The sequence below is a fragment of the Schistocerca gregaria genome, chromosome X (genome assembly GCF_023897955.1).
Source record: "Schistocerca gregaria isolate iqSchGreg1 chromosome X, iqSchGreg1.2, whole genome shotgun sequence".
In the NCBI taxonomy this organism is placed as follows: domain Eukaryota; kingdom Metazoa; phylum Arthropoda; class Insecta; order Orthoptera; family Acrididae; genus Schistocerca; species Schistocerca gregaria.
In genome coordinates, this window is record NC_064931.1 from 604,276,004 (window position 1) to 604,301,288 (window position 25,285).

The window sequence follows — 25,285 nt, forward strand, 5'->3', positions numbered from 1 at the left end:
CAAACATTAGTGTGTGATCAAATATAACCTATAGTTCATAATATGGACTTTACAATTAATACAGGATGAGGCAAGTATGTTAAAAGTATCCTGTTTTTCACACGAGATAGGTGGCACCAGTTGACCTCATTGAAATCTGTAAGAGGGAGGGGGAAAAATTAATTGCAAACTCATTATTCAAACTTGAAATAGAGCAAAAGCTGTGTGTCTCCTATGAGGATAAACTTGAGTACTGCAATATCTGCAGAGATGACTCGTAGCCTGAACTCTCGTAAGGGTATAAAGCATGCTGCCACTGACATCAATGTACACACTTTTAATGCAATCGTGTTGTAAGACTAAGACCTTGTGTGTTTGTGTGTGTGTGTGTGTCTAAAATTTGCACTGCAAATATTGGAAAAAAAATGGAAAGTACAGTTGATTGATAGCTAATAAACAGATTGGAATAATACTTACTTGTACAAACATACATTTTTAAATGGAACAATGCCTATTGATGTTAACAAACTAGAAGTAGGGTAAATTAGAACTGCAGGATTCTAGTGCGAATTGTGTATGAGATACTGTATTTTCAAAAATTCCCACACTGACACTTGTACAGTACTTGTGAAAGCGCACACTAAACAACTGAAGTGCATACACTAGTTATGTGTGCATTATGACAAGTAGTGAGACAATTGATCATCACAGGTTGTGTTCAAAATGACCACCACAGCAGCAATACACACTTCCAATGTGGTATGGAACAACTGCTGCACATGTGCTAGCATTTCAGCAGAGATGTCAGAACAGGCTGCAATAATGTCGTTGCATATCATCGGGTGTAGTTGGTGTGTCCTTGCAGGGAGCATGTTTCAGCATTCCGCACAGGAAAAAGTCTAAAGGCCTGTAATACAAGGAACGGGATGGCCATGAACAGCCATCATGTTGGTGCCATAGGTTCCTCCTAGTCTGCTGAGGAACGTCTTTGAGCATCTGTTCAAGATGGTCTGTTGGGAGGCCGCAATACAGGTGCACATTCAGTGTTCCATCCATGAAAAGTGATTATGAGCTGATGGTTCACTATCCCACACCTTATATTCACACTCCATGGATGCTGACATTCCACCTGATGAAGCCAGTTGGGATTGTCAACAGATCAATATTGCATGTTTCGGCAGTGTACTGGGTCATGATCGGTAAATGTGGCTTCATTTCTAAACAAGATACCTAATACATCTGGAGTACCCTTTCTTAATACCCACATACAGAAGTTAACGCAATTTTTCATAATCGTTGTCGTGCAGCTCTTGATGGTGAGAGATATTTTAGGGATGGAACCTATGTCGATGGGGAATGCGTGGGGGCACTTGCTGACTTATGCCACTCCCTCATGTTGCTGTGTGGGAGCAAACACGCGGATCAGTTGCAACAGCAGCAAGAACATTAATTGCTCGTCTTTTGTTGTCACTTGCTTCCTTCAATTACGTTGTCTTGGGTATTACACTACAACATTTACATTACTGGATGAAGAGGTTGATAAATAATTGCTGATACCGTTGAATTATGTTGGGATATCTTGTTGCAAACACTGTACAAGAGCAAACTGCATTCTTCCTACACTCTCCATACATCATGAGCATGTTGGTGTTTTCTGCATTGGTAAATGCTGTTGTCCACTCACGACCTACTGATTGGACCGTCACACACTAACTCACTAGCAAGTCACACTGGACTCCAGGAACACGCAACATAGCAATTACGCAGGTTGAATGGCACAAACAAGTGTCAGTGTCGAAACTTTTGAAAATGAGATATCTTGTAAATGACTCACACTAGACTTATGCAACAAACACCACTGACATTCTAATTTACCCTACTTTTAGTTGTTATTGTCAATAGGCATAGTTGAGTTAAAAAATGTATGTATGCACAAAAATACACTTTGTAAGTATTATTACAATCTGTTGATTAGCTAAAAGTATGAACCCTCGACTACCAATCCAAACTGCAGATCAAAAGCACTTTCCATTTCTGCAATAATTTTAGGTGATATACTGTGTATAGCTAGGTGGCATGTGCCAGAAGCACACTAATTAGCCTACAAGTGTGCACCAGTTCTTCTGGCTGAACAGGGATTGCTCAATTTTTATGGAAAAAAGAAAGGTGCAAAAAGGAAATGAATATCCTGTGCAGATACCAAAAAAATTACAAATTTCCACCACGGTCCAGATGTCAACTGATAGTGCGTATAGTGTTCATTATGAAATAATGTGTGTACAATTTGTGCAGTGATCTGTAAGAAATGAATTAACATTGTAGAGCCAGCTTATTACATTATTAAACAACTTCTTTGCAAAACAGTATTGAACACTAGGGTTAAACTGAATGGGGTTGCGTTGTTCTCAACAGTATGGCATAGTACCCAGGAGTATGGAGACACCAGTCTCCATCCAGCTATCCTGATTTAGGTTTCCTGTGCTTTCCCTAAATTACTTAAAGAAAATACCAGGATGGTTTCTACTAAAAGACCAGTCCCAATCTTGATCATAGAATGCAGTCTTTACTGGCTGGTATTAACTTTTTAAAACTTCTGGGCTGAAAGGCCATGGCCAATGTGTTAAACTTTTCCCTAATGTTTCATCTCCGGTTGCTGGAGCCATCCTCAGCTGGAAATGAAATGTTACAGGAAAGTTTTACATATCAACCATAGCCTGTCACCTAGAAGTCCTTAGTTGACCTCTTCTGTCCGTGATTGACTCTGGTAAAATAATTGGAAATGCACCAACCATGCTCAGTAACATCCTTTACTTTGGAGTATTACTGCAGCTACTTCCAGAGCCACATAAGTTTCCTTTTACTGTCAAAAATTAATTTTAATCATTTTCAGATAAAACTTGTCCCACAAAATTGAATATTTTTCCTTTAACCATATCTTGTGTATTCCCAATTTCAACACTTATTCTTTTCGTTCTTGTGACTCTTAGGACAGTCATTACTGACCCATCACAAATATATCCAAATGTCTCACTTTCAGGGTTGATGTCTTCATTACTTGAATTGCTGGTAGTGGTTGTCAGGTTTCTTTGGTAGCTTATATTTGGAACATGCCCAACTGAAATATAATGAGACCTGTAACTGCAAAAGCTGGTAACACTTAGTTCTTCAAATTTTGTTGTTTGTTTTCCATAATGTTTTCAGTAGTGAAGGGAAATCTTATTTTGTTGGATTGGGAAGAGAGATTTCTGACCCAAGCTTTTATGTAAGGAACTGGCATCAGTATCATTTCATCAGACATTGAATTCCAAAATCCACGGGCTGACACTAGCAAATGGCAAATGAGAAAATAAACCATCATCATCATCCAAGTATTGCTAAGTGATACCAGTGGGAAAGTTAAATTGCAGTTGTCACCTGCAACCACATTGTCAGTTTAATTCTTGAGCCCAGGGTGCAAAGACATTCAAACATAACAATTCCAGTGCAGTTGTGTTTTTCTCATAACTTTCTTTCATCCCTGTTGCTGGGCCAGATAGTTAACAAGGACTGTGGCTTAGGCGCAATGTAGGAAGGTAGAAAGTTATCATCTATGAATATGACAAATATTAACATCAGTGCTACCTTTGTGTGATTATTAATAGTTTAATGTCTGTTAGGGAGGGGGATTGGTTTTATTGTGAATGACTACAATTTTTGCAGAGATGTCCTTTAATTTTTACCAGGTTTATTTCGATAATCTTTCAGTCATTTCTTAGCTGGTTGTAGCCAACACATGTTATGTTGGTGTACATGATTTCTTAAATCTTGTTGTGCTTATTAAGGAAATTTCCAGCCCCTATTGAGTGAGCGCAGTGCTGACAGAATGGACTCGTGTTCAGGGTGGTGATGGTTCAAATCACTGTATGCCCATCCAGATTTAGGTTTTTCATGAATTTCCTAAACGTTTAAGACAAATGCCTGGGGGATTCCTTTGAAAGGGCATGGCAGTTTCTTTCCCCCATCAGGTAAATTTAACTAGTTGACAGGAATATTAGCAAAAAATACTTACTTTGTATGTTGTTCTTAAATGTAGGATTGAAGGTGCCTCTCTGCTCTTACTGATCTTGGACAAGTATTAACATAACCATGGCATGTGAGAGATATCCCCACTAAAGTAAACATTTGCCTGTTTTTCTATGAATTTCTCTTGTCACTGGTTACTGGCCATGCTTAAGCAGTTGCATAAATTTATCATGCTCTTGTTCATGCTATTCTTCAAATGTTATTTTTTATCGATGAATGTTGCCAAGATTCTCAGTACTGTTTTGTTAAAGTTTGCCTGTAAGTTTGCTTATGCGAATTATAATGTATTTGAGTTTTTCTGATGAATTTCAGTGCTCAAATTGTGTAGTGCCTCATACAGGCTTATGTTTGCAGTTTGGCAACATAGTTGATCACGCAGTACTCTTAAATAATAAAAATACTGTTTCAAATACAAATACCAATATAAATTTATGCTTCATACAGGTCCGGTTGGCAGATGAAGTCGCCATAGACCCATGAAAAAGCAGAAAGTAGCCTGAAATGAATAAAAGATGTGTTCATTTATTGAAAAGTAATATGTTAATAGAATAAATGTAATACTGAAACGGATTTTGATCATAATAAGACATTTAATAGAAATAAGTTTTTAATTTTATAGAGAAGTGTGCACTGCACACTTAAAATTTTGACACACATAGTATGAAGTGACTCTTGAAGAATCCTGGGACAAAAATTATGATAATATCTAAGAAATGAGATTGGGTTATTATAGATCAAAAAAACCACAAATCCAAGAAAATAGCACAATGCCTTTCTTTTAGTGCTGTAATTGAGTAATAAATCCTTTACATCCTTGTGACATTCTCTTCACAGTAGCCCTACTTGGTCCAAAGTGTTCCACCAGATAGTAACAAATCATAAGCCAAAGGTTAGAAAACAAGGCTATGCATGTCCTCTAATTGAGGATTGAAGTAGTCTGCCCTTGGAACATCCACAATGCAGGTTAACTCCGTGGCAATCTGTTCTAAGGAATATTCAAAAGAGTCAGGAAGTCCTACTGGTTCATCCCAACTCTTCACTGCAATGAAAAGACAACAGTTACAGATTCGTACTCTCACTTTTTAGTGGCTCTGTTCCTTTGTCCTGTTCCCTAAATGTAGACCTGAAAGGTAAGTATTCTTAGGAGACAGAAAAGGTGAAACAAAATCTCTGGATTATGGAAAAAAAGCACTATGGTCTAACTTACATTTCTGCATTGATAAGCCGGCCTAGGTGGCCGGGCAATTCTAGGCTTTACAGTCTGGTACTGCGCAACCTCTACGGTCACAGGTTCAAATCCTGCCTTGGGCATGGGTGTGTGTGATGTCCTTAGGTTAGTTAGGTATAAGTAGTTCTAAGTTCTAGGGGACTGATGACCTCAGCAGTTAAGTTCCACAGTGATCAGAGCCATTTGAACCATTTTGCATTGGTAACATATTGTTGGTTGATTCAAACCACTATTTAGCCAATGCCACTGTCGCCCCTTCACCCATGGAAAAGGAATTTTAGGTATTTTTGGGTCCCTCCTTCTATATCACTCTTTCTTTCTGTAGATTTTGCCACATAGTGACCACCCTTCCATGTGCGTTTGAAGTAATTTCTGTGTAGGAGTAAAAGGAGGGGATCATGGTCAGGATCAGATTGGGGGAAGGGAGTGGTTTATGAAATTAAAGAGTAAACTTCATTGAACTGGAGTCTCAGTACTCGGAATACAGAAGGGCTTGCCCTGCGAAGGTGGACAATATGGACTGCAGGTCTTAGAGGTTTGGAAAAAAACTTTATAGAATAGAGAGGGGGAGAGAAGGCTGTTAAAAGTTCATGTGGCTGGTCTTGGTGAGCAGAGGCTGGCAGCAGAATCTGTCTGTTCTGTTTGAAGGTTAAGTCCAAGAGAGCATATACTCTGCACCCTGCTCTCAAAGATGCACCATTGACCACAGTGTGACGTGTTTCTCTCATTCCCTATTAGCTTAACATGGTGGCTTGGGTAGTCAGATCCCATAGTTCGCAGGCACATAGGCCCTGGGAAGGTGTAAGAAGTAAACTTGGGAAAATGTTTGAAAGAAACAGATGTTTGAAATAAAATTATGCATAAGAATCGTTTAATATGCTTAGACTGGCTGGCTATCCTTTGAGATTTTGCTATATGTACAATGTCTAGTCAATGCAATGACATGGGACTTCGTAATGAGAGCACATGTAAATGAATACCTTAAAAGTTTGCTGCAAATGAATGGTAAGTACCAGTAATTTATTTATTTATGTACTTTTTTTCAGTAAATGTATTACTGAAGACTAATTAAGTGCCATTATTTGTTGGACTGTTTTTCTGGGGAAGATTTGCCACTGTTTTTACTTGCAGTGGAATTATAAGCAAGTTCCTGTCTGCCTTAGAAAATGTAGTAAAAATTTATTTGTTTTTCAGTAGTGTAACATTTGCTGTATCTCAGTTTGAGTGTGAGCCGTTCTGAATGAATGCAGTAAATTAAATCACACGGTGGAATGATATGCTTTGGAATGCGCAGAATTGTGATGCAGCATGGTGGAATGTATGTAAACAACTTTATTCCTATTTTCTTGCATACTAGAATGGTTAAGTCTATGTTTAGCTTTTGTAGGTAAATACTGTGAATTTTATTATTTAGACTTTTTTAGAACTATAAACTATTATCCAGTCACAGGATTGAAAACTGGAGCAAAACTGAAAGAAGCAAGTTAAAGAAAAATCCATCAGTTGGAATGGAAGAGGCGCACTTGTAAGTTGAAAAAAAGAGAGCGATCATAAATCAGTGTTATGTGAAAACACTACAAAATAAGTTGCCCAACTTACAAAAAATACTGAATGCTAATTGGTCTCAATAAGTTCAACTTTTGAATCAGTACAGTTGATGAGTTTGAGACTGAAGCAAGTGTTATTTTGAGGAAGATATTTGCATTCAGTTGTAAATTGGTATACGAGAAGCAGAAAATGCTGAATAAATTACTTTACTTTACTTGTAGTGCTTTATTGAAGTCTAATTACAATCCTTTGAACAGTTAAAAGCAAATTTTCTCTCCAGCCTTCTGTACTAGATTTAAAAAAAAATGGTAATGACTTGTTCATTACTTCTGTCCCATTCTCAGATTTCAGTCTTGAATTTAAATGCCTAATAACATTTTGGTGTTATGCAATGGTGGTTCTAGAAACAAAAAGGAAGAAGCATTCCTGTTGAGTTTTCTAAACCTTATGTGTGATTTTTTTCTGTTTTCTTGTAGTATTGTTTAGTGTAGTTATGCAGCAGTGAAAATAGATTATTGGGAATCTGTATTTAAACTTCTTTTTATGTATTGATGACATTGCTTAATACTTTCATTGTTTATTTTATTCTTCTTTTTGTTGCAGTTCTCCAGTAGTATGACTACATCTCTTTATTGGCCGAGACAAGTGCATGGCTGCATGCATATATAATCCCCCGCCCCCCCTTTCCTCTCCATGTGAGGTGGTACAGCAGTTACAATGCTGAAGTTATGTTTGTTTGTCAGAAGTATGTTAAATTTTGTTTCTGATAGAGCTTTTTCCTCATATTCACCTCAAATCCCTCCAAATACTGTGAAGTATCCTACAGTTAAGTTCAAAACTGATTGTTTCCCTCTACTTGTATTTTATTTTTAGTGACCTTGTAAAAGTGTTTCTTAAATCCTAATGTGAGAAGAAACACACTGTGAAACGTTTGATTTGTCACAGTGCAGCTGTGTAAACAGCAGCCAAAGTGAGGAAACTAGCCTTGAAATATTTTGCTGCTATATGATGCAACTGAACTGATATCCCAGTCTACTGTAGTATTGTTAATTTTATGGTATGAAGGTAGTTTAGAAAATTTTCTTATTATTATTTCATGCTAAAGCATTTTAATGTGGTATAATATTTTCTGTTTGTTGTTAGCACCCTGCTACTATGCCCCGTCAACAGATGGGTTCACACCGTGCTCATAATGCGAGAATAAAACGGAAAGGCACATGGTTTTCCCTTCTTTTGGGGTTTGTTACCTGTGTGTGTGGAATATCTCTACTTTTGTGGAATGAGGTAATTCCTTTTGCTTTATTAATTATTGATTATGATGTCTGATAAATGAAATTTGATGTTGCATGATAATGAATCGGAGAAACGTCGCAGCCCAATCCTACCTGTATCTGCTTAAAAAAAAAAAAAAAAAAAAAAAAAAAAAAAAAAAAAAAAAAAAAAAAGTCATTGGTTTCTAAAATATTCTGAATAAATCAAATCAAATGACAACTGATTATGTGATATGGTACAACCATTTTGATGATAAAGTGAGTTGCCATTAGTTATTTAGTATATTTATGTTTCGTCCTCTATGAAGTTATTGAGTTAAATGCTCACGGCGACAGAATTTATAAGTTGTAGAACCACAGCTGCACAGTTTTACGGTAGAGCAGAAAGGACAAATGTCGTAAGTGTATCTGGAACAGTGATGTATAAGTGAAAACATGCGAGAGGTTGTAGGAAATTTTTTTTCTTTTCTATTGTAGATGTTGACTACATAATCTGAAATTGCCCATACTCAGTGTGAGGTATGTTCATAATAAGGAAAATCTCTCTTGAAAAGTCTCTAAATAAGTAATTGTGCTATTGTGTACCTCAGTAATATAGTGAGAGTTGTTAAATCTTTTAACTGTATGCTACAAGTAGAGTTTTGCACAGTGCCGGTTTCAGCCCGTGTCTTAAAACGTGGCCTGCATGGTACATGGGCCAGTGTAGCTGAATTGCCATACTATACAACTGAGTACATTGCTGGCCTGTCACTTTCCCAGCACCCCTAGTTGTTTATTTGATGGGCCAGTCTGTTGTCTCTGCTGCATTACGTTCTGTCTCTGTCTGCAAAGCACTGTTGTTACCTTCACTTGTAGTTTTCATTAATTATACAGTGTCAGGCTGACAGGGGTATTAATAGATGGGTGTTTCCCTGTAGTGCCAGTTCATACATTTGTTTTACTTACAACCAGTTAGAGTACACACAAAGGTATTTTTTATGATTAGAAGTTTGTGTGTCAAAGGAATAACAATTACACCATACCTTTACTCTGGAAAGATTCATTTAATTATAATACTTCTTTCCAATTTGTGCAAGTGAGCATACATTGACGAAATTAATGCATTGCATTCTTGCAGTGTGGAATCTGACAACCACAATGCATTGACGCATGGCAGGACTCACATAGCACACAGTGTTGAAGTAAAACTTTAAGAGGTAAAAGTTCAGGATTTGGCAGACATATCCAACTTGCACTGCAGTAATATAGACATGCTGCAGCAATGAATATCAAGAGCAGAGTGCACAATGCAGTGGGCTGGTGAGACAACTGGCAGATAGGCCAGCCTACTAACCCACTGACAGTGGCGAGAAACCTGGTGGGCCAGACAGACTAGACTGTGGCCTGCACAGGCCAGCACAAAGGACAAGGGCTGGGCAAGCTGAAACTTGTACATTCATGACTCTAGCTACGAAGGTAAACGATGCCATTTAAGATTAAGTATGAATATGAAAATGAAAGTAAGGGAGAGGGTGAAACTGGTGTTAATGCAAAGCTTTTTTTCTATTGAAAAGGATGGAATAACTTTTTTATTTTTTATTTATTTTTGCATTCCATTTAAGCCCTATTTTTGACAGGTAAGCATCACTCAGTCAGCACGTCACAGCTGTAAAAAGTCATGCATTATTAAGTCTCTGCTAGCCCACTATTCTTGAGATCTTCTTTGATCTGTACTAGATTTTTGAATGTTACTAGAATCTTTACTGTGACTGTGGGAGTAATTGTACTATATCTGTAACACAACAGTGTTAGTGTGGCCATGACAGCAGTGAAATTGCTAATATATTGAGACTCATGACAGTGTAAATGACCTTTATGTAAATGTTGTGCCAATGAGAAAGCTTAAGGGTAAAGCATTTCTGAAGAGTTAAGAAAGGATGCATGTTCGTGTTACATTCACATATGCTCAGATATTTTTACAAGTCCTAAATGTTTAACTGTCTAATTTTTGTTAAGACTTCAACAAATATAACTACAATATGATTCACATTGCTCCAAGAGAATGACGCATTTTTGCATTATGTTCCTCAAATAAAATAAAATATCATGTAAGCTACAACCACATTGTTTAATTTAAATGAGATTGTATTTTCTCTCTTTTTGTGCACAATTACACCATACAAGCATCATAAAATATTATAGCAGAAGACATTTGTGACTGTAACTTTAAAGGAATTGCTAGAACAGAACAAAGTATAACTAGAAACCTGAAGCAGATCAGGATGTGCTAAGTGACAAATGCAGAGTTAATACTTATATCTGGGCCTTTCAGTGCCTCCTGAATGTTTGATGAGGTATATAAACAGACAATGTTAAGGGAAACACTTAACACATCGTCTCTGTGAGCATCCAGTGGAAGTCATTGTGCTTCACCAATCATGAAAGTGGCCAATAGCTATGCTGCAGCATTCTAATAGATCAATGACAATTTTTTCATGAAGAATGACTTTTTACCATGGCATTCCAGCTCATATGAAGATACCTGTATCATAATGCATGGCATTGTATCTTGTACGATGATGCCTGTACCATAATGCATTGTTGGATGTAGGAGGACCAGGAGAAATAAAAATTGAACTGAATGTTATAATTTGTGATGACATTCTTACATGACACCATGCAATGCCATGGTAAAAAAGTCTTCATTAAAATAATTGTCATTGATCTAATAGAATGCTGAAGCACAGTTAGTATGTCGGTATTACTACACATAAGCTTCCACAATTTGACAATATCTAAATTTTAAAAAATGCATGTTGAACAACAAATACTTCTACTGTAGATTGCATGCAGTTTGTGCATGTGCAAGGGTGAGTGGAATAACAGAAAATTCTATGAAATTGTGCAAAAATTTTAAACACTGTGATTTACCTGTGATCTCGCTTATCTTCTTCAGTCAGCAAACATCTTGGACATTAAACACTTAAAGGGGTGTTATTGTTCATCGATAAACTATCTTGTTCTATAACCACCATCTTTTCAAGAAAGACAAGCAGTGACAGCAGCCAGTTTAACATTGCAAGCTTCTTCCATGTGTGCTTATTTATACACTGTCCAGTTACAGTGATGTGACCGCTTGTGCAAATCCTAAACAACCAACTTTCACAGCATGGACCTCTGCAACAAGAGTGTCAGTGGGGGTTCTGGAAGGTACTGACAAGGATGTGGAGCCATACCAACTCCATGGCCATCTGTTCTAGGTTACTCAGGTGAGGATCCACAGTGCATACAGCCTGATTGAGGTGCTACCATAGGGGGTTGATTGGGTGTAAATCTGGGGTATTTAGCGACCAGGGTGTCATGGTAAATTCATCCTGGTGCTCTTCAAACTGTGCATGTACACGGTGAAGTGTGTCACATTTCATTGTCCTGCTGGTAGATGGAATTGTGCCAAGGAAAAACAGACAGCATGTAGGGGTGGAAATGGTCACAGAGGATAGGTGAATACCTGTGTTGATCCATTGTTCCTTTAAAAATGACAACAATCACCCAGGGAATGCCAAAAAAAGCATTCCCAAGACCATAGTACTCCCTTCTCCAGCCTGGACCCTTTGAATGATTATCACAGGGTGTTTGCTTTGAGATGTTTCATGCCATACACACCAGTAATCATATGCTTGATGAATTCAGCTGAAAAGGCCACTTGTCAGTCTTTGGACATCCAGTTGTGGTACTGGTGTGCAGATTGTAGCCTTATTTTGCCAATGAGCAGCAGTGAGCATGGGTGCATATGCAGCAACATTCACTGAACGGGCATTGAGGAGACACTGTTGACAATCCCTTGGTTTATATGGGTTGAAAGTTGCCCGCGTCATTTGCCGGGGTGCCAGTTGTGGATAGTGCCATTTTGCAATTCACAGTATACTTCAACTGCAGTGGCACATGAACAGCTTACAGACTTTGACATTTTGCATATGCTTCCACTCTTGGCCTGAAATCCAATGATTGTTCTGTTTTGGGAGTGAGATAAATGGCTCCATTTCTGCATTACAATAATGACTGCCTTATTTTCTGCATCCCCCTGACACACTTCATCTACCCTCCACTGCTAGTGCTGCTGCCTGCCATCTGTGAGTGCTTAAATACGTGGTGGTCACATTAGTGTGACTGGGTTGTGTAGTTCTGAAAAAGCTTGCCTAACCATACCCTGTGTGGTGGCCATTAGCTAGCAGTCATTGGGCTGAACTTGAGTTCATATTATAGTTTTTGTTACTCAGAAGTGTTTTGTGAGTGACTCCACCTTGTGACAGATATTTGGACTTTTGGTATTATTCTGCTTTCAAGCCAAGATTTTTCATTAATTCCACAAAATAGGTCATCGATTACAAATGTTATCCATCAAAAATTTATTGAATGCACTGAAACACAGAATAAATGAGCTCAGTTCATAAAATTACTGATCTCGTGTATTTTTCATGACTACAAATAAAATCAATAGGAATTAACACAACCTGGATTATGATGGTGAGAATCACTTGTAGACAGGGATGAAAGCAACGACTTTGCTGAAATGGTAGATGTTGACCTTACAGTGGTAGGTGGGCCTCACAATACTCAGGTCTCAAGCAGTTCCATTCATTGTGAACAAATTACGTGATCAGTCCAAAGAATATCTACAAACAACAATGGCAGACCAGAGTATTCATCAATGCTTAAGCTAGCTGTGGAGAACAATACATTAGCTGTTGAACAGAATTAAGAATGAGCCAGCATCTGTTTAGTCTTAAATCAATGAGCTGACAGTCCCCAAATGTCCTGCTGGCTGGAGGAGCTGTACTGCTCACCTCTACCTAGATGTAATGAGGCATATTGATAGTATTTTATCACCCATCGATATGTTATGCGTAATTAAGACTAGTGGTGATGAAAGTCAGTAAAATTGTCAGCAGCTGCTTCTGAAGAATGTGCAGTTTTGTATTTTTAGATTGAAGGCATTTCATCCATCAAATGTTTTGGGAGCTGATATTTAACATGTTTAAGAAACACAGTTCCCTTAATTTGACAGAGATGAAGTAAGTTTTCAACAATAATGCTACCCACATCCCCCCTCCCCCCTCCAAATCTAAAGTGAAGAGAGTAAAGAGTGTAGTCCAGACAATGTTCACTTTCATTTCTGTAAGTAGACACATAAACAAAGTCATGTGTAAGGAAATTCAGAAGACAACAATTGACAATGGTTGTGTTAGAGCACATGTTCCGAAGTTTCTTCAAAGAAACACTGCAACAACATGCATGTATATGCACTGGCAAAGGTAGAATCATTTCTCAGTGTCTTCTGAATTAACCCCTTAACATACATGATTTTGTTGCAAACTATGTTTAAAAAATAGTATTTTTTATTAATGTAAAAGCCCTATAATGAATGATATTACACATAGACATGTAGAAGATAACTTTTAATGCTAAAAATAATGAGTTAAACATTTCAAGTTTCTGTTCATGTATGAAGTTGAACCACATATTTCACAATGGTTTCCTGTGAATGGAAAACTTGAAGGAGCTGGCTGGAGCACAATGGACAGATTTCTTGTACCACTGGCGAGCACTTGTCAGTCACCTGATGAACTGTCGTCACTATCAGTTTCTAATGAAGTAACACCACATTATTCTTCACGTTGAGTTGCTAAATTCAATGTCTAACTCAGAATCACTGTAGCTCTCCAGTTTGGTAAGCAAAGTGTAAACAGTACTATAGGACAGAGGTTGAAATTATACATTTTGCTGCCAAGTATCCCAAGATGCACACAGTAAAGAAGAGATCTAGTGGCAACTACCTCAAAAAAGTGACAGATTCTAAAAATATAGGAATGTATGCTCTCTAGCAGCCACATGTAACTATTAGTGCTGAAATGGATACAAGTGAGGTTTTATTTTTCCAATGGTTGTTCTTAAGTTGCCTGAGTGCACATGGGATTTTAAGTTCCTCTGAAAATAATGTGATAACTTGGAACTTTATGTTAAGGGACTAAGACTGTTCTGCATCCATCGTGCACCTCAGATCTGGCAGTATTTTTTTCTTCCCAGTGTGGAAAAAACTTTAATAGGTGTGACAGAGTCCCTGGTAGTGGCCATGTTTGCCTATAAGCTGTTGCCATATGAATTTCCCCTATTAGGCATATTGTGGAGCATTCACCATGCAATTTTAGTCAATGCTACATGTATACAACACTGAGAGCTCTTTTGCAAAATGTGAAAGTAAGTTTTGGATAAATCACTTTGTTTCTCAAATACTTCAATTTGACTTAGGACTTAGTAGTTTCATGCCAGTGAGTACATAGTTTCTTAAAAGTCTAACTGATCTACAGTCAGCTGATTATGTTAAAAACTTGAGTAATCATTTAGAATATTGTATATCACCTCAGCATGATTCCAATGTAAGTTGTGACTATAATTCCATACTGCTCATGTGCCCATTAATGGAAAGTTAGTGTGACTTGTATATTAGCAAGAGAGAGATTTAATAAATGGCAAAATCTACTAGGAGGGGGCAAAAAGAAAACTGGTATTTGCAATCATAGATTGATTTCGTTTTAGCTAATTGTTGGAGCTAGTCAGCAGTTGTAGGGAAGACATAAGAGGATTATTGTTATTGTGTCTAAGGGTGACATTTCAAAAATTGTATTTTATATGAAAGATCTGGCTCCAAGGATCTAAATTACAAACGAGCTAGGAGGTAATTAATGAAGAGGCAAGTCCCGCCATTGTTGAATGGCCAGCTGTTTAAGTAATAATATTCATTGATTTAGTGAACTGAAGATAATCTTTTCAGATGATGGTCATCTGATTATTACAATTTATTATGTATTTACCTTTCAGTGGTAGTACCAGAACAAGAATTTTATTCTTCCACTGGGTACAAAGGTAAAGCATTGATCTAAGGAACAGTAAACATGTCAGTAAAGCAGTATGACTGAGACACACACAAAAGTGTAAAAAAAAATCTTAAACTTATAACTATGAGCACTAGTTTATTGCATTACACTCCAAAGGTGGCTCTATCTTCATTTAAAAATTGCGCGACTCGATAATGTTTTGCACAAAGATAGCAAACCCCATTCTATAAGCTGGAAATATTTCACTTCTTAATTTGTCTGCATTGCATGCGCCCACGCCCGCGCATGCGTGCGTGCGCAGACTTGAAGTTAGTGATAGAGGGCACTGACAAGCAATCTGTTCATATGTGTAAGAACACTGCCTATTTAATAGGGGGAAAACTGCAGTCTGTAGGTTCTAATAATATCAGTGTGTAAATGACAAAAGCAAACATTTGTGGCGTGATATTATTGTGTGCAATGAATAATCCATAGTTTACTGCATGCAGTTGGTCAGTGCCATCACTATTAGACGTGATGTGAAACATGATTCATACTAAATGAAGAAAACTGCTGACATTAAATTGTAAGTAGATGAATGGAACAGGTGCAGGGTTGTGGTCTCAGGTGTGTATTGATTACTGTAATGTGCATTTGTGAACACCACTCAGTTTGGAGGAGAGAATAAAAACACAGAAAAAATGTCACAGAAAGTGGGCTGTAATAAATGTTGAGAAGTAATCAGTGTGGCTATCATGAAAAATACAAATACAGTGTTTATCTTTGTGGCAAGAGTGTACACGTGGCAAGAGTGTACACCTGGAAGTAATTGACTGGTGTTTTTGAGTGTTCGCTGGCACATTGTGTCCTGACCAATAGGATGCCCAGCATATTAGGGGGACATAAATCTTAAACAATGCATTGGACGTGCGTGCGAGATATGTTATGCTGATAATGCTAATTCCCAGGAACTATTAGAACCTGTGAAATGCCTTGTGAGGAGAATGAGCGAACAGATCTACAAAGCAGCATGAAAGTGTCACTGAAAGCGTCCTGGACACAAAGCAAGCTAGTATTGCTGACTGTACTGGTCTACTGCCATGCTCTAACTCATGACAATTGTCATCACACACAACTCCTGAGTTTAGGTGCATGGTGAAGAATTCCCATCATAAGAAATACTCTTCTATTAAGATGAAGATAGATATTGGTGGATAAAATTTAAGAGAACTGTAGAATGTGCTTTAAACATTTAAGTGCTGATGAAGTTATAAGGTATGAGAATGACCTTCAGTGGTTCAATAACTGTATTACAAAAGTTTCTAAGAAAGCAGAGAGATCTTCATCACAGATTTAAATGAAGCCAACCCTTGTCACCAAACTGACAAATGCTGAATGAAGTCACAGTAAGATACAGAGTAATACAAAAACAATAAAATGATTAGGAACTGAAAATTTATCTACTAATCAGGTCGCAAAATCCCAAGTATTTATGCTGGCACTGAAATGGAGAATAGCACACGGAAGTTTTAATTTTGAATTAAATGTTTTCAAATTATTTAGCTGTCGAAATTGTGATACAGTTCTTCCTTTCAATCATTGAACAAATGCTGAAACGACTGACATTGAGATAAGCTATCACAGTTGCAGAATAGGAAAGCACCTAAATTACTCTATGGGGAAAGGCAACTGGGTGTTCAATCAGTGAAACTTACTAATTCACTGGGGAAAAAAAAAAAAAAACAGGAAGGATCAAACAGAAGTGTAAAATTGTAGGGCTATATTGATGATATCAATTTGTTTTAGAACTATGGAATATGTATTTTGCTCACGCATCTTGTATATTAAAAATGTCCTGTGTGTTGATCAATGTGAACTGAACAAACAGTGATTTTGTGAAACTTGATTTGCTATGTTCATCCACGAGATCGAGGTTGTGTTCCTTTACTTCTGGAAGGCTCGTGATGTAGTTTGTTTAGTGAATAAAGTGAGTGTACATATTATGGGACCAGCTTTATGATTGGATTCTGGGCTTCCAAGCAGGTAAGACTGGGGAAAAATTGTCATGTGGAAAGGGGAATAACGTGGTGGTGGTGGTGGTGGTGGTGGTGGTGGTGGTGGTGGCAGTATAAGAAAGTTGAAACACCAGAAAATTGTATCAAAATGCAGTAAGACCTATAGTGGATAAGCACTTGGGCAGGATCTGTCAGTTGAGCATAAATGTAATGTACTGTGTGTTGTTAGATTATGTAATTGAGCATCATTGGAAGCAATTAAATATATGAGTGTATGCATGTGGATTGATTTAAAGTGGTTCTTTCATAAATCCACTTACAGGGAAAGCTGACGTGAAGCTACCTAAGAACATGCAATTCACCCAAGAAAGAGGTAGTTTACAAAAATTTTGTGGGATTTAGTCTTAAGTTTTGTTTGGCAGTCTGGCACCCTTGCCAAGTAGAATTGATAGAAGAGTCAGAGAGCATTGGTGTGCTTTATAAAGAATTCGTTTAAAAATGCAACAGAAAGAGCCTCATGTATGCTTATTCAACTCCAGTGCCAGATGCTCAGAGAAATATGGACTTTACATACTGTGCAGTTCTGATCAGTGTAATAAAGCATAAGTGTGCAATGGAAGTGCTGGTCTTACATCAGCATTTAACTTCACCTATGGGGTGAACGTGAACGATATGTGCTGGTGACAGTTGTTTAAATCAAGCACCATGCCGCAACACAAAGCACAGGTTTGTTTCTTTTAAATGTAGCCACCATATGGTGCATGATGTAGTGTACCTTGTACCACTAGTCATCATTCCCTTTCCTGTGTACCTTTTACAAATGTAGGGAGGGAAAGATAACATTCTTCCATATAAACCCTGATCTCTCTTATCTAATCTGTCTTTACAATAGATGTAGGTTAGTTCCAGGAGCATCATTCTGCAGTCTGTCACAAATACCACTTCTATTAACTTTCTCAATAGTATTTTGTGAAAAGAACATCTTCCATCCAGGGATTCCCATTTGTGGCTGTGTGGCTTTTCTGTTATACTTGTATGCTGATTGAAGACACCACTAACAAATGTAGCGTACACCCCCTAGAATTGCCTCGATGTTTTCCTCTTGTCCAGTCTGGTTGGTGTATGGACACTTGAGCATTACTCATGAATGGGTCACACTAGTATTCTGTGTGTGATCTTCCTTACAGATGAAGTACACTTTCCTAGAATTGTCTCAATAATTCAGAGTCGGCCATTCACCTTCCATTCTGGAGACCTTACATTCTTGTTCCCTTTACTGTCACTTGGGAACGTTGTGCCCAGATATGTAGTTCATATGATTCTGTCAGGCAGCACACTATTAACACTGTGTTTTGAACTGTACAGAATAACTTTCCCTACTCATCTGCATTAGCTTACATATTTCGGTATTTAGAGCAAATTGCCATTCGTCAAAACTCATAGAAATTCTGTCCATACCATCCTGTACTCCCCTACAGTCAGTCCTGTACACTACAGCATCGTCAGCAGTCAAAGATTGCTGCTAACCCTATCTGTCAGATCATTATATAAATACAAAACAGTGTTGGTTCCACTTCTGTGGAGCACTCCTGATGAAATCCTTGTCTCTCATGAGCATTTGCCTGTGCTGAGTTCTGTTACTTAAGAAGTCTTTGAGACAGTTACTTATCTGAGAACCGGAGTTCAGCCTCAGCCAGCAAGGTTAGCACATTGCTGCTGTTGTGTGCTATGCTACTGAGGCTGAAGGAGAGCTCTTATGGCATGCTCATGCTCTGGCTATTGCTCAGAAGCACATTGTCGGGTATCATTCTTATGATGCAAAGCAAATTTTTGTGTTTAGTGTCATAGCCTGAGCTAATGAAGTGGACAGAAGAAAGCCGAAGCAGTATAGGGCCTTCAGTTGTGCAATTCAACAAGATTGCCAATTAGCAGAAGACTGATGACTGCACACCTGTCTGTCTAAATTGTACCTCTGCATTTGATTTCCAGACAGAGATGTATGACAAGATAGTCAGCTGCTGCAAATACAAAGTTGGCATTGAATCTGTTGACTTTCATGCCATGATGGAGTTGACAGCAGCGGATATTGCCAACTGCAAGGTACTATAGTGCTGTGGTGTCCCACCACATCAAGATGCCTGAGAAGAAGACACCACCACAACAGTGCAACAAGATGACCAAGGCACTTCTGTGGGCTGCCTTGGATTTTTGATGAGGCGGAAGTCAAAGAAGAGCTGCTGAGAGCTACTTTTGGGGATGCGTCAGTCAAGCTGCATAACTGGATAAAAAGGGAGAAGCCGCTACTGTTTTTCGTAGCCATGCAAACAACAGACGAAACCTTTGTGCTGTAAAAGCTTCAGTGCTTCCCAGTTCAAGTAGAATCTCTCCCTTCAGGCCTGGACCCTAAGACCCAATGCTTCAGGTTCTAGGGTGAGGGTCATGTGACTAAATATTGCCGCAGTGTCCAGAGGTGTGACAAGTTCTCAGGCAAGCATGACAGCCACACCTGTAATAGAAGAAAAGATGACAACCCAATGCACTCGTTGTGGTGTACCGCGTGTCACAAACTGGCACAGCTTCGTGGCCCTCTGTGGCCATAGCCAAGGCATGGATGAGAAGACCAATATGAAGAAGAAACAACATTGAAGGGGAAGGTGCCAACGGTTGGCAACAACACAACCAAGAGGTGAACAGATGGCTGCTTCTATCGACTGCAAATGTCTGGAATATCCTACCAGTGTTAGTGGTGGATGGGACCAGCTGCAAGCAGAAAGGAGGACAGTGCAGCAAGCACCTGAGACCAGTGCTGCCGCTCTCCACCATTGGTCAGTATACCTTGCTTGTGGCAGTAGTGTAGAAGACTGGCCATGAGTTGGAGAGGGGATGGTGTAGCCAGCACCTGAAAAGGAGGGGGAGAAGGAAGTGACCACCCCATTCCCTGAACTTGTCAGGTGGGGAATTGCTCACCTTGGAGAAGTCATGGTGATAGAAATGGAAGCATACAAGGCCACCCTCATGACACATGCTGAAGAAGCCAACAGCCAGCTAAGGAAGCAGTACAAAGCAATCATAAAGACCTCACCATCTTCTTGGATGACACTTGGAAGTTCATCAGACGGTAGTGAAGCTGAGATGGTTTAGATCACTGACAGAAATGTCTTGGGTGGTGCGATGGACAGCTGCTGCTACCAGTGGAATCCAAGAGGGACAATGCTGAGGATGAAGAAGCTGCATTAAACCTGTGCCTACTGCTACACTCTGACAGTGTTTTGCAGAGGGAGTCCCACAGCAGAGCATAGTGCTGCTGCACAGGTTTGAACTAACCTCTTTATGATGAACAGGTGGCTATGACACTGGCATTGAGCTGCACAATACCCATTATTAACATAACCTACCCTTGCATCACCCCCTCTATGTCAGCAATGAATTGGTACTGCTTTTATCATCTGTCCAGTGTGTTGTGGAGGGCCTTTTCCCCCATGGTGCTTGCCGTGGCACTAACTCGGTGCCCTTAAACCCACTGTTCTTCAACAATTTTCGTCCACTTTCTGTCTCCAGATGGGCCCGTATTAATACCCAGGTGTATGAACAGCAGCACTGTCCTACATTCTGTGATACCTAGATTCATGTAACTGACATACAAAATGACAGTAGATCATTTGTGATGGTCACCACATCAGTTCAGGCATGAAGGAGCTCCACTTCTGTATGAGAACCTATTCTGTGTATTTGGACCTTTGGTAACAGTTGCAGCGGGGCTCTCCATCACACGTGTTCCAAAACCTACCTATACGAATATGGAACCTGGTCTGCTTCTCATCCATGGTTTGCAGGATATAGTGTGAAAAAAGGGCAAGCAGAATTTTGCATGTATGATGCTTTCAAAATCTGCCCTGATTTGTGAACAGAAGCTTTTGTGTAGGAAGAAAATATATTAAAATTTAGAAAATGCTCAAGTTATAAGCAAACAGATGGGTGGAAGAGCTGACATCACACTCCCAGCCACAACTTTCTTTGCAATATAGTGCTGTAGAAACATCAGCTATCAAGTCACTCAATACCTACCTGTTGGCAACATTGCGAATGTCCAGCACCAGAAAGACTGTGCTCTCCAGAAGACAGTACTTCACTACATGTTTTAACATGAGAATCGTAATGTGTGCAATTGTTGGACACAGGATATGGAAAGTAACAAGTGGGACAATAATAATTATGTATCTTGTTGTTGTGCAGACCAATATATAAAGTACCTACGGTGTAAATGATCTAATCATTCTAGAAATGAACAAATTTTTGTTGAAGTTGAACAAACAATATGGAACTGAAAAGGAAGAACACATACCACAGACCAGTGGCAGGACACTGAGAAAACAAAAATATAGTAAATACAACAATTACAAGAGGACTTCAAGAAGTAAGTTACACATTATTTAAGTAGGAAAAGCAAAAGTTTTTTTGAATACTGCCCTACACCTAAATACTGATATGGGTACATGACACTATTTTTGAACATGGTGTTAAAGTCTATGTAAACAACAGTCAGAACATCCTACCAGTCGTTCAGTTCCTCGTCAATAGAAATCCAGCCCGTGGTCGCGAAGCAATTTGAGAACCACTGTGTGGACATTCTAGGCTTTGAAAAATCTTGTGCCTCCACGTGTTCTTTCAACTTGCAGGAAAGATGGAATTTGCATAGTGCATTATCTGGACTTCCTGATCATCACCTTCCATGTCTGTGTTGCCTTGTCAAATTGTTGGCACCATTTCAGTATGGTTGGATGTGGCATTGTGTTTGGTTGATATGCTACCAGAATTTTGTGATGAATCTGTGTACAGTGTACACGTTTTGCCCACAAAAATTGTACTATCATGCTGTAGCAATTTCCCTCTGGATAATATATTCCACTACTACCTTCCCAATTAATTACCAATTAATTAAAAGGGATATAGTTTTCCTGCCATGACATGTTACTGCATCAAACATGCTAACAGCACAAATTGTTGCATGTGGAGGGTTATGTGGATCAAGACAGTTCCCTAATTCACCACCCGTAGGTTTGCTTACTTCATGTCTTGTAAAGTTGTCTCAATGTCCCAATAGATATTCGTACCTGCTGGATATGGCTCCACAGGAGTGTAAAATAGATTGTGTATAATGGAATCACAAGCAGGAAAATCGCAACACTACTGTAATTAAAGTCTCAAAATAATGGGATGCCATCTTGTTTTTAATAGAAAAGTGAAAGAAACAACAGTCTTCGGAGCCAGTCTAATGATAAAATGAAGGCATGTTGAAAAGTAATGTCTCTCATGTTGAAAAGTAATGTCTCTCATGTTGAAAAGTAATGTCTCTCATGTTGAAAAGTAATGTCTCTCATGTTGAAAAGTAATGTCTCTCATGTTGAAAAGTAATGTCTCTCATGTTGAAAAGTAATGTCTCTAATTTTTTTATTCTGTTCTCAGTATCAGTTATGGTATTAGATGTCATGAATATTACTCGGTTGACTGTCCCGCTTTGCTGGCCCGAGTTGCAACCCTTTGTTACCCGAGACCTCCAGAGACACACCACATGGTATGTAATGTAATTGTTGGTCAGTGAGAGAGAACTTTCTGAAATCCAGCTTTTAGCCACAGAATACTAGCCACACATGGAACACACTCTCCTTCAGCATGACAATGCAGTGCGCACACAAGTGCTGCATCTGCAACAATCAAACACCTTGCGTTTATTTCATCCTCACTTGCCCTCATCTGTTTCCAAAACTTGGAGAACGACTTCGTGGACTTCACTTTGATAGTGATGAAGCGGTGCCAGCAAAGGTGAGGTTGTGCTCTGTCAACAAAGTCAAACATTCTACAGTAACACTATCAATAAACTGGTCTCTTGGTGGGAGAAATACCTTCGTCAGGGTGACAATGTTGCAAAATAAATATGTTGATGCGAAGAACAAAGATGTAGAATGTTAATAACATTTGTTTTATTTAAAAAACTTTAATAGTTCTCACATAATTTAGAGACATTACTTTTCACAAAGCCCTCGTACTTCGCTGCTCATCGGGGCTCAGTTCCAAGGAGGACTCATCACTGAAGACAGTTTTACTCCAGTCAACGATATTCCAGACTAAAGATATGTGCGAGACGCTCTAGACAGACTACGTGTCACCCGCCATAAGGCCTGACGACCAGGAGTGATGGTCTGCGGTGCCATTTTGTTTCACAGTAAGACCCCTTTGATTGTCATCCATGGTACCCTTACAGCGCAGCGACCATTGACGATATTCTACGCTCTGTTTTATGGACTTTCATGGCAAGTCATCATGGGCTTACATTTGAGTAAGATTATGCTCACCCGTACACGGTGAGAGCTGCTTCTGCATTTCTTCGTGCTTGCCAAACCCTATCTTGGCCAGCATTGGATCTCTCTGCAAATGAGAACTTTTGGAGCAATATTGCAGGACTTCCCAACCAGCTCCAGATTTTTGGTGATGTAATGCACCACCTGGACAGAATTGCACGTAATATCCACCAGGAGAACATCCAGCAGCTGTAGGGTCATTCCATGTTAACTCACCAAGGGCTCCCTGCTCGACCGTCACAGAGTTCGACGAAATTTTGTGTGAACTTTCACATATTTTCCCAATGAACATTGGTAAAGGTTCCTGTTCGTTGAAGCAAAACTGACTGAAATATAGTCTGTTGTTTGACTCGATGTGCAACTTTGCACAGAGCGAGGTAGAATTTTTGGCGAATGTTAGCGTTTATATCTTGGTCATTATTTTGTTGAAAGAAATTAAATTTGATCATCCTGTACCACTTCATGCACACTCTAAGAATACTAATGAAAATAATTTTACAGGGCATATTCATCCAGAAAATTTTAGAGAAAACTGCCCAACAAAATCAGTGCCCAAAAAAATTTCAATGTTTGGCTTCTCATATCTCAGGGACTAAAGATACGTGAAACTACACATGTTGTAACCTAACAACACAAAGTTTTCAAACATAAAGTTTCATTTATGTACTACTTTCCAATACTGAATAAATTAAGTGTAAATTTGAAGATTTTTTGTAATTTTGTACAAAACTGTATTCCATAAAACCTTCCAGCCTGGAGTCATTAGAAAGACCATCGTTTTATCTATCTAAAAAATAATTGATTATCTAATGCGGACTAACAATCCTAGATAACTTGAACCAAAGTTGGGTACGAAAATTGCAGTATGAAAAAACATGTAAACTTTGAATTCTTATATCTCGTAGAATAAACACATACTCCACATGAAACATAATACTTAGTAACTTGGTACCACAAGGATGTGGAATATAGTGTTTCATTCAACTACTAGTTTCCAGTAACCTGCAGAATTGTCGAATAGATGACAACTTTTGTGATAAGGTGAAAATAGTGTTCATTCCGCACTCCTTTTACAAATACCGTTCCCTAGTAAAGCTTCTACACCAGTCTAATTCGAATCAATGTGTTTTAAGCTCTCCAGAACAGTGGGTAAAATTTCCAACATGGTCTAACAGTGGTACATAAACTGAGGCAATGTAGCCGGAAAAATTGCGCTTCAAATAAAATATCTCCTAGTTTTGAAGCTTTAATAGAAAGTCGAGCAGAATAATGCTCTAAAATTAGGTGTTTTGACTTGGAATGACTCTTCATCATGACTGCCAAGCCGAATAACTGCTCGCATAAGGGCCAGAAGTGGACCAACATGGTACTGACTTGCTCAATTTATAAAGCTTGTCGTCCTGAATAAATCATCCAATTTTCCTGAAATTGTAATGATTCGACTGTCTGTACATGTATATCGCATCTGGCAATTTCTATCCCATTTGCATTATTCCTTCATGTTGTGTGGCTTTTGTCTTCCAAGAGTGTATTGGACACACCCCTGTGGAGGGGGTGGGGGCAAAGTGTGTAAAAATAAAATAAATGTGTGAAAAAAGAGTTGTATAGGTTGCCAATTCCTAGCATTGGAAGCCCCTATTGTGTCACTAGGATGGAGGCAAAGAGAACTACGTGGAGTCATCAGATGCAGTAAAGTAAGTTTAATATTACTCGTTTTATTCCTTAGAATACATCTTGTTGTGGTCTCTTTGATGGCAGCTGTTAGCTTTCGAAGCCAAAGTGGAATCTGCTGAATGCAGAGGCAGACTCCGGGTGGTCGAAGATTGCTGTAACAGCCCGGAATGCAGGCAAGTGACTCGGAGTATGGTAGTTTGCCCATCCGCTGGCACTTTCTGTCGGCTGGTGCTACAGATGAGGAAGTGACAACGGCACGTGGTTGTTGCCTCACTTGCCATCCTGAGAGTACTCCGTTCCT

At 38.8% G+C, this 25,285-nt stretch overlaps 1 protein-coding gene across 3 annotated transcripts in view; it reads left to right on the plus strand.

Moving 5' to 3' along the window:
• The window catches only part of LOC126297539 (transmembrane protein 43 homolog), a 255,443-nt gene that overhangs the window by 9,419 nt on the left and 220,739 nt on the right, over nt 1-25,285 (plus strand). The window contains exons 1-2 of one of the 3 annotated variants that reach the window (XM_049988452.1): nt 7,421-7,874; nt 7,961-8,101. In XM_049988452.1, coding sequence (XP_049844409.1) covers nt 7,872-7,874; nt 7,961-8,101 — 144 coding nt within the window. In that variant the 5' untranslated portion in view covers nt 7,421-7,871. Of the gene's footprint in view, nt 1-7,420; nt 7,875-7,960; nt 8,102-25,285 lie in introns of those variants that run through there. The other 2 variants (XM_049988453.1, XM_049988451.1) reach the window with 2 other exon arrangements.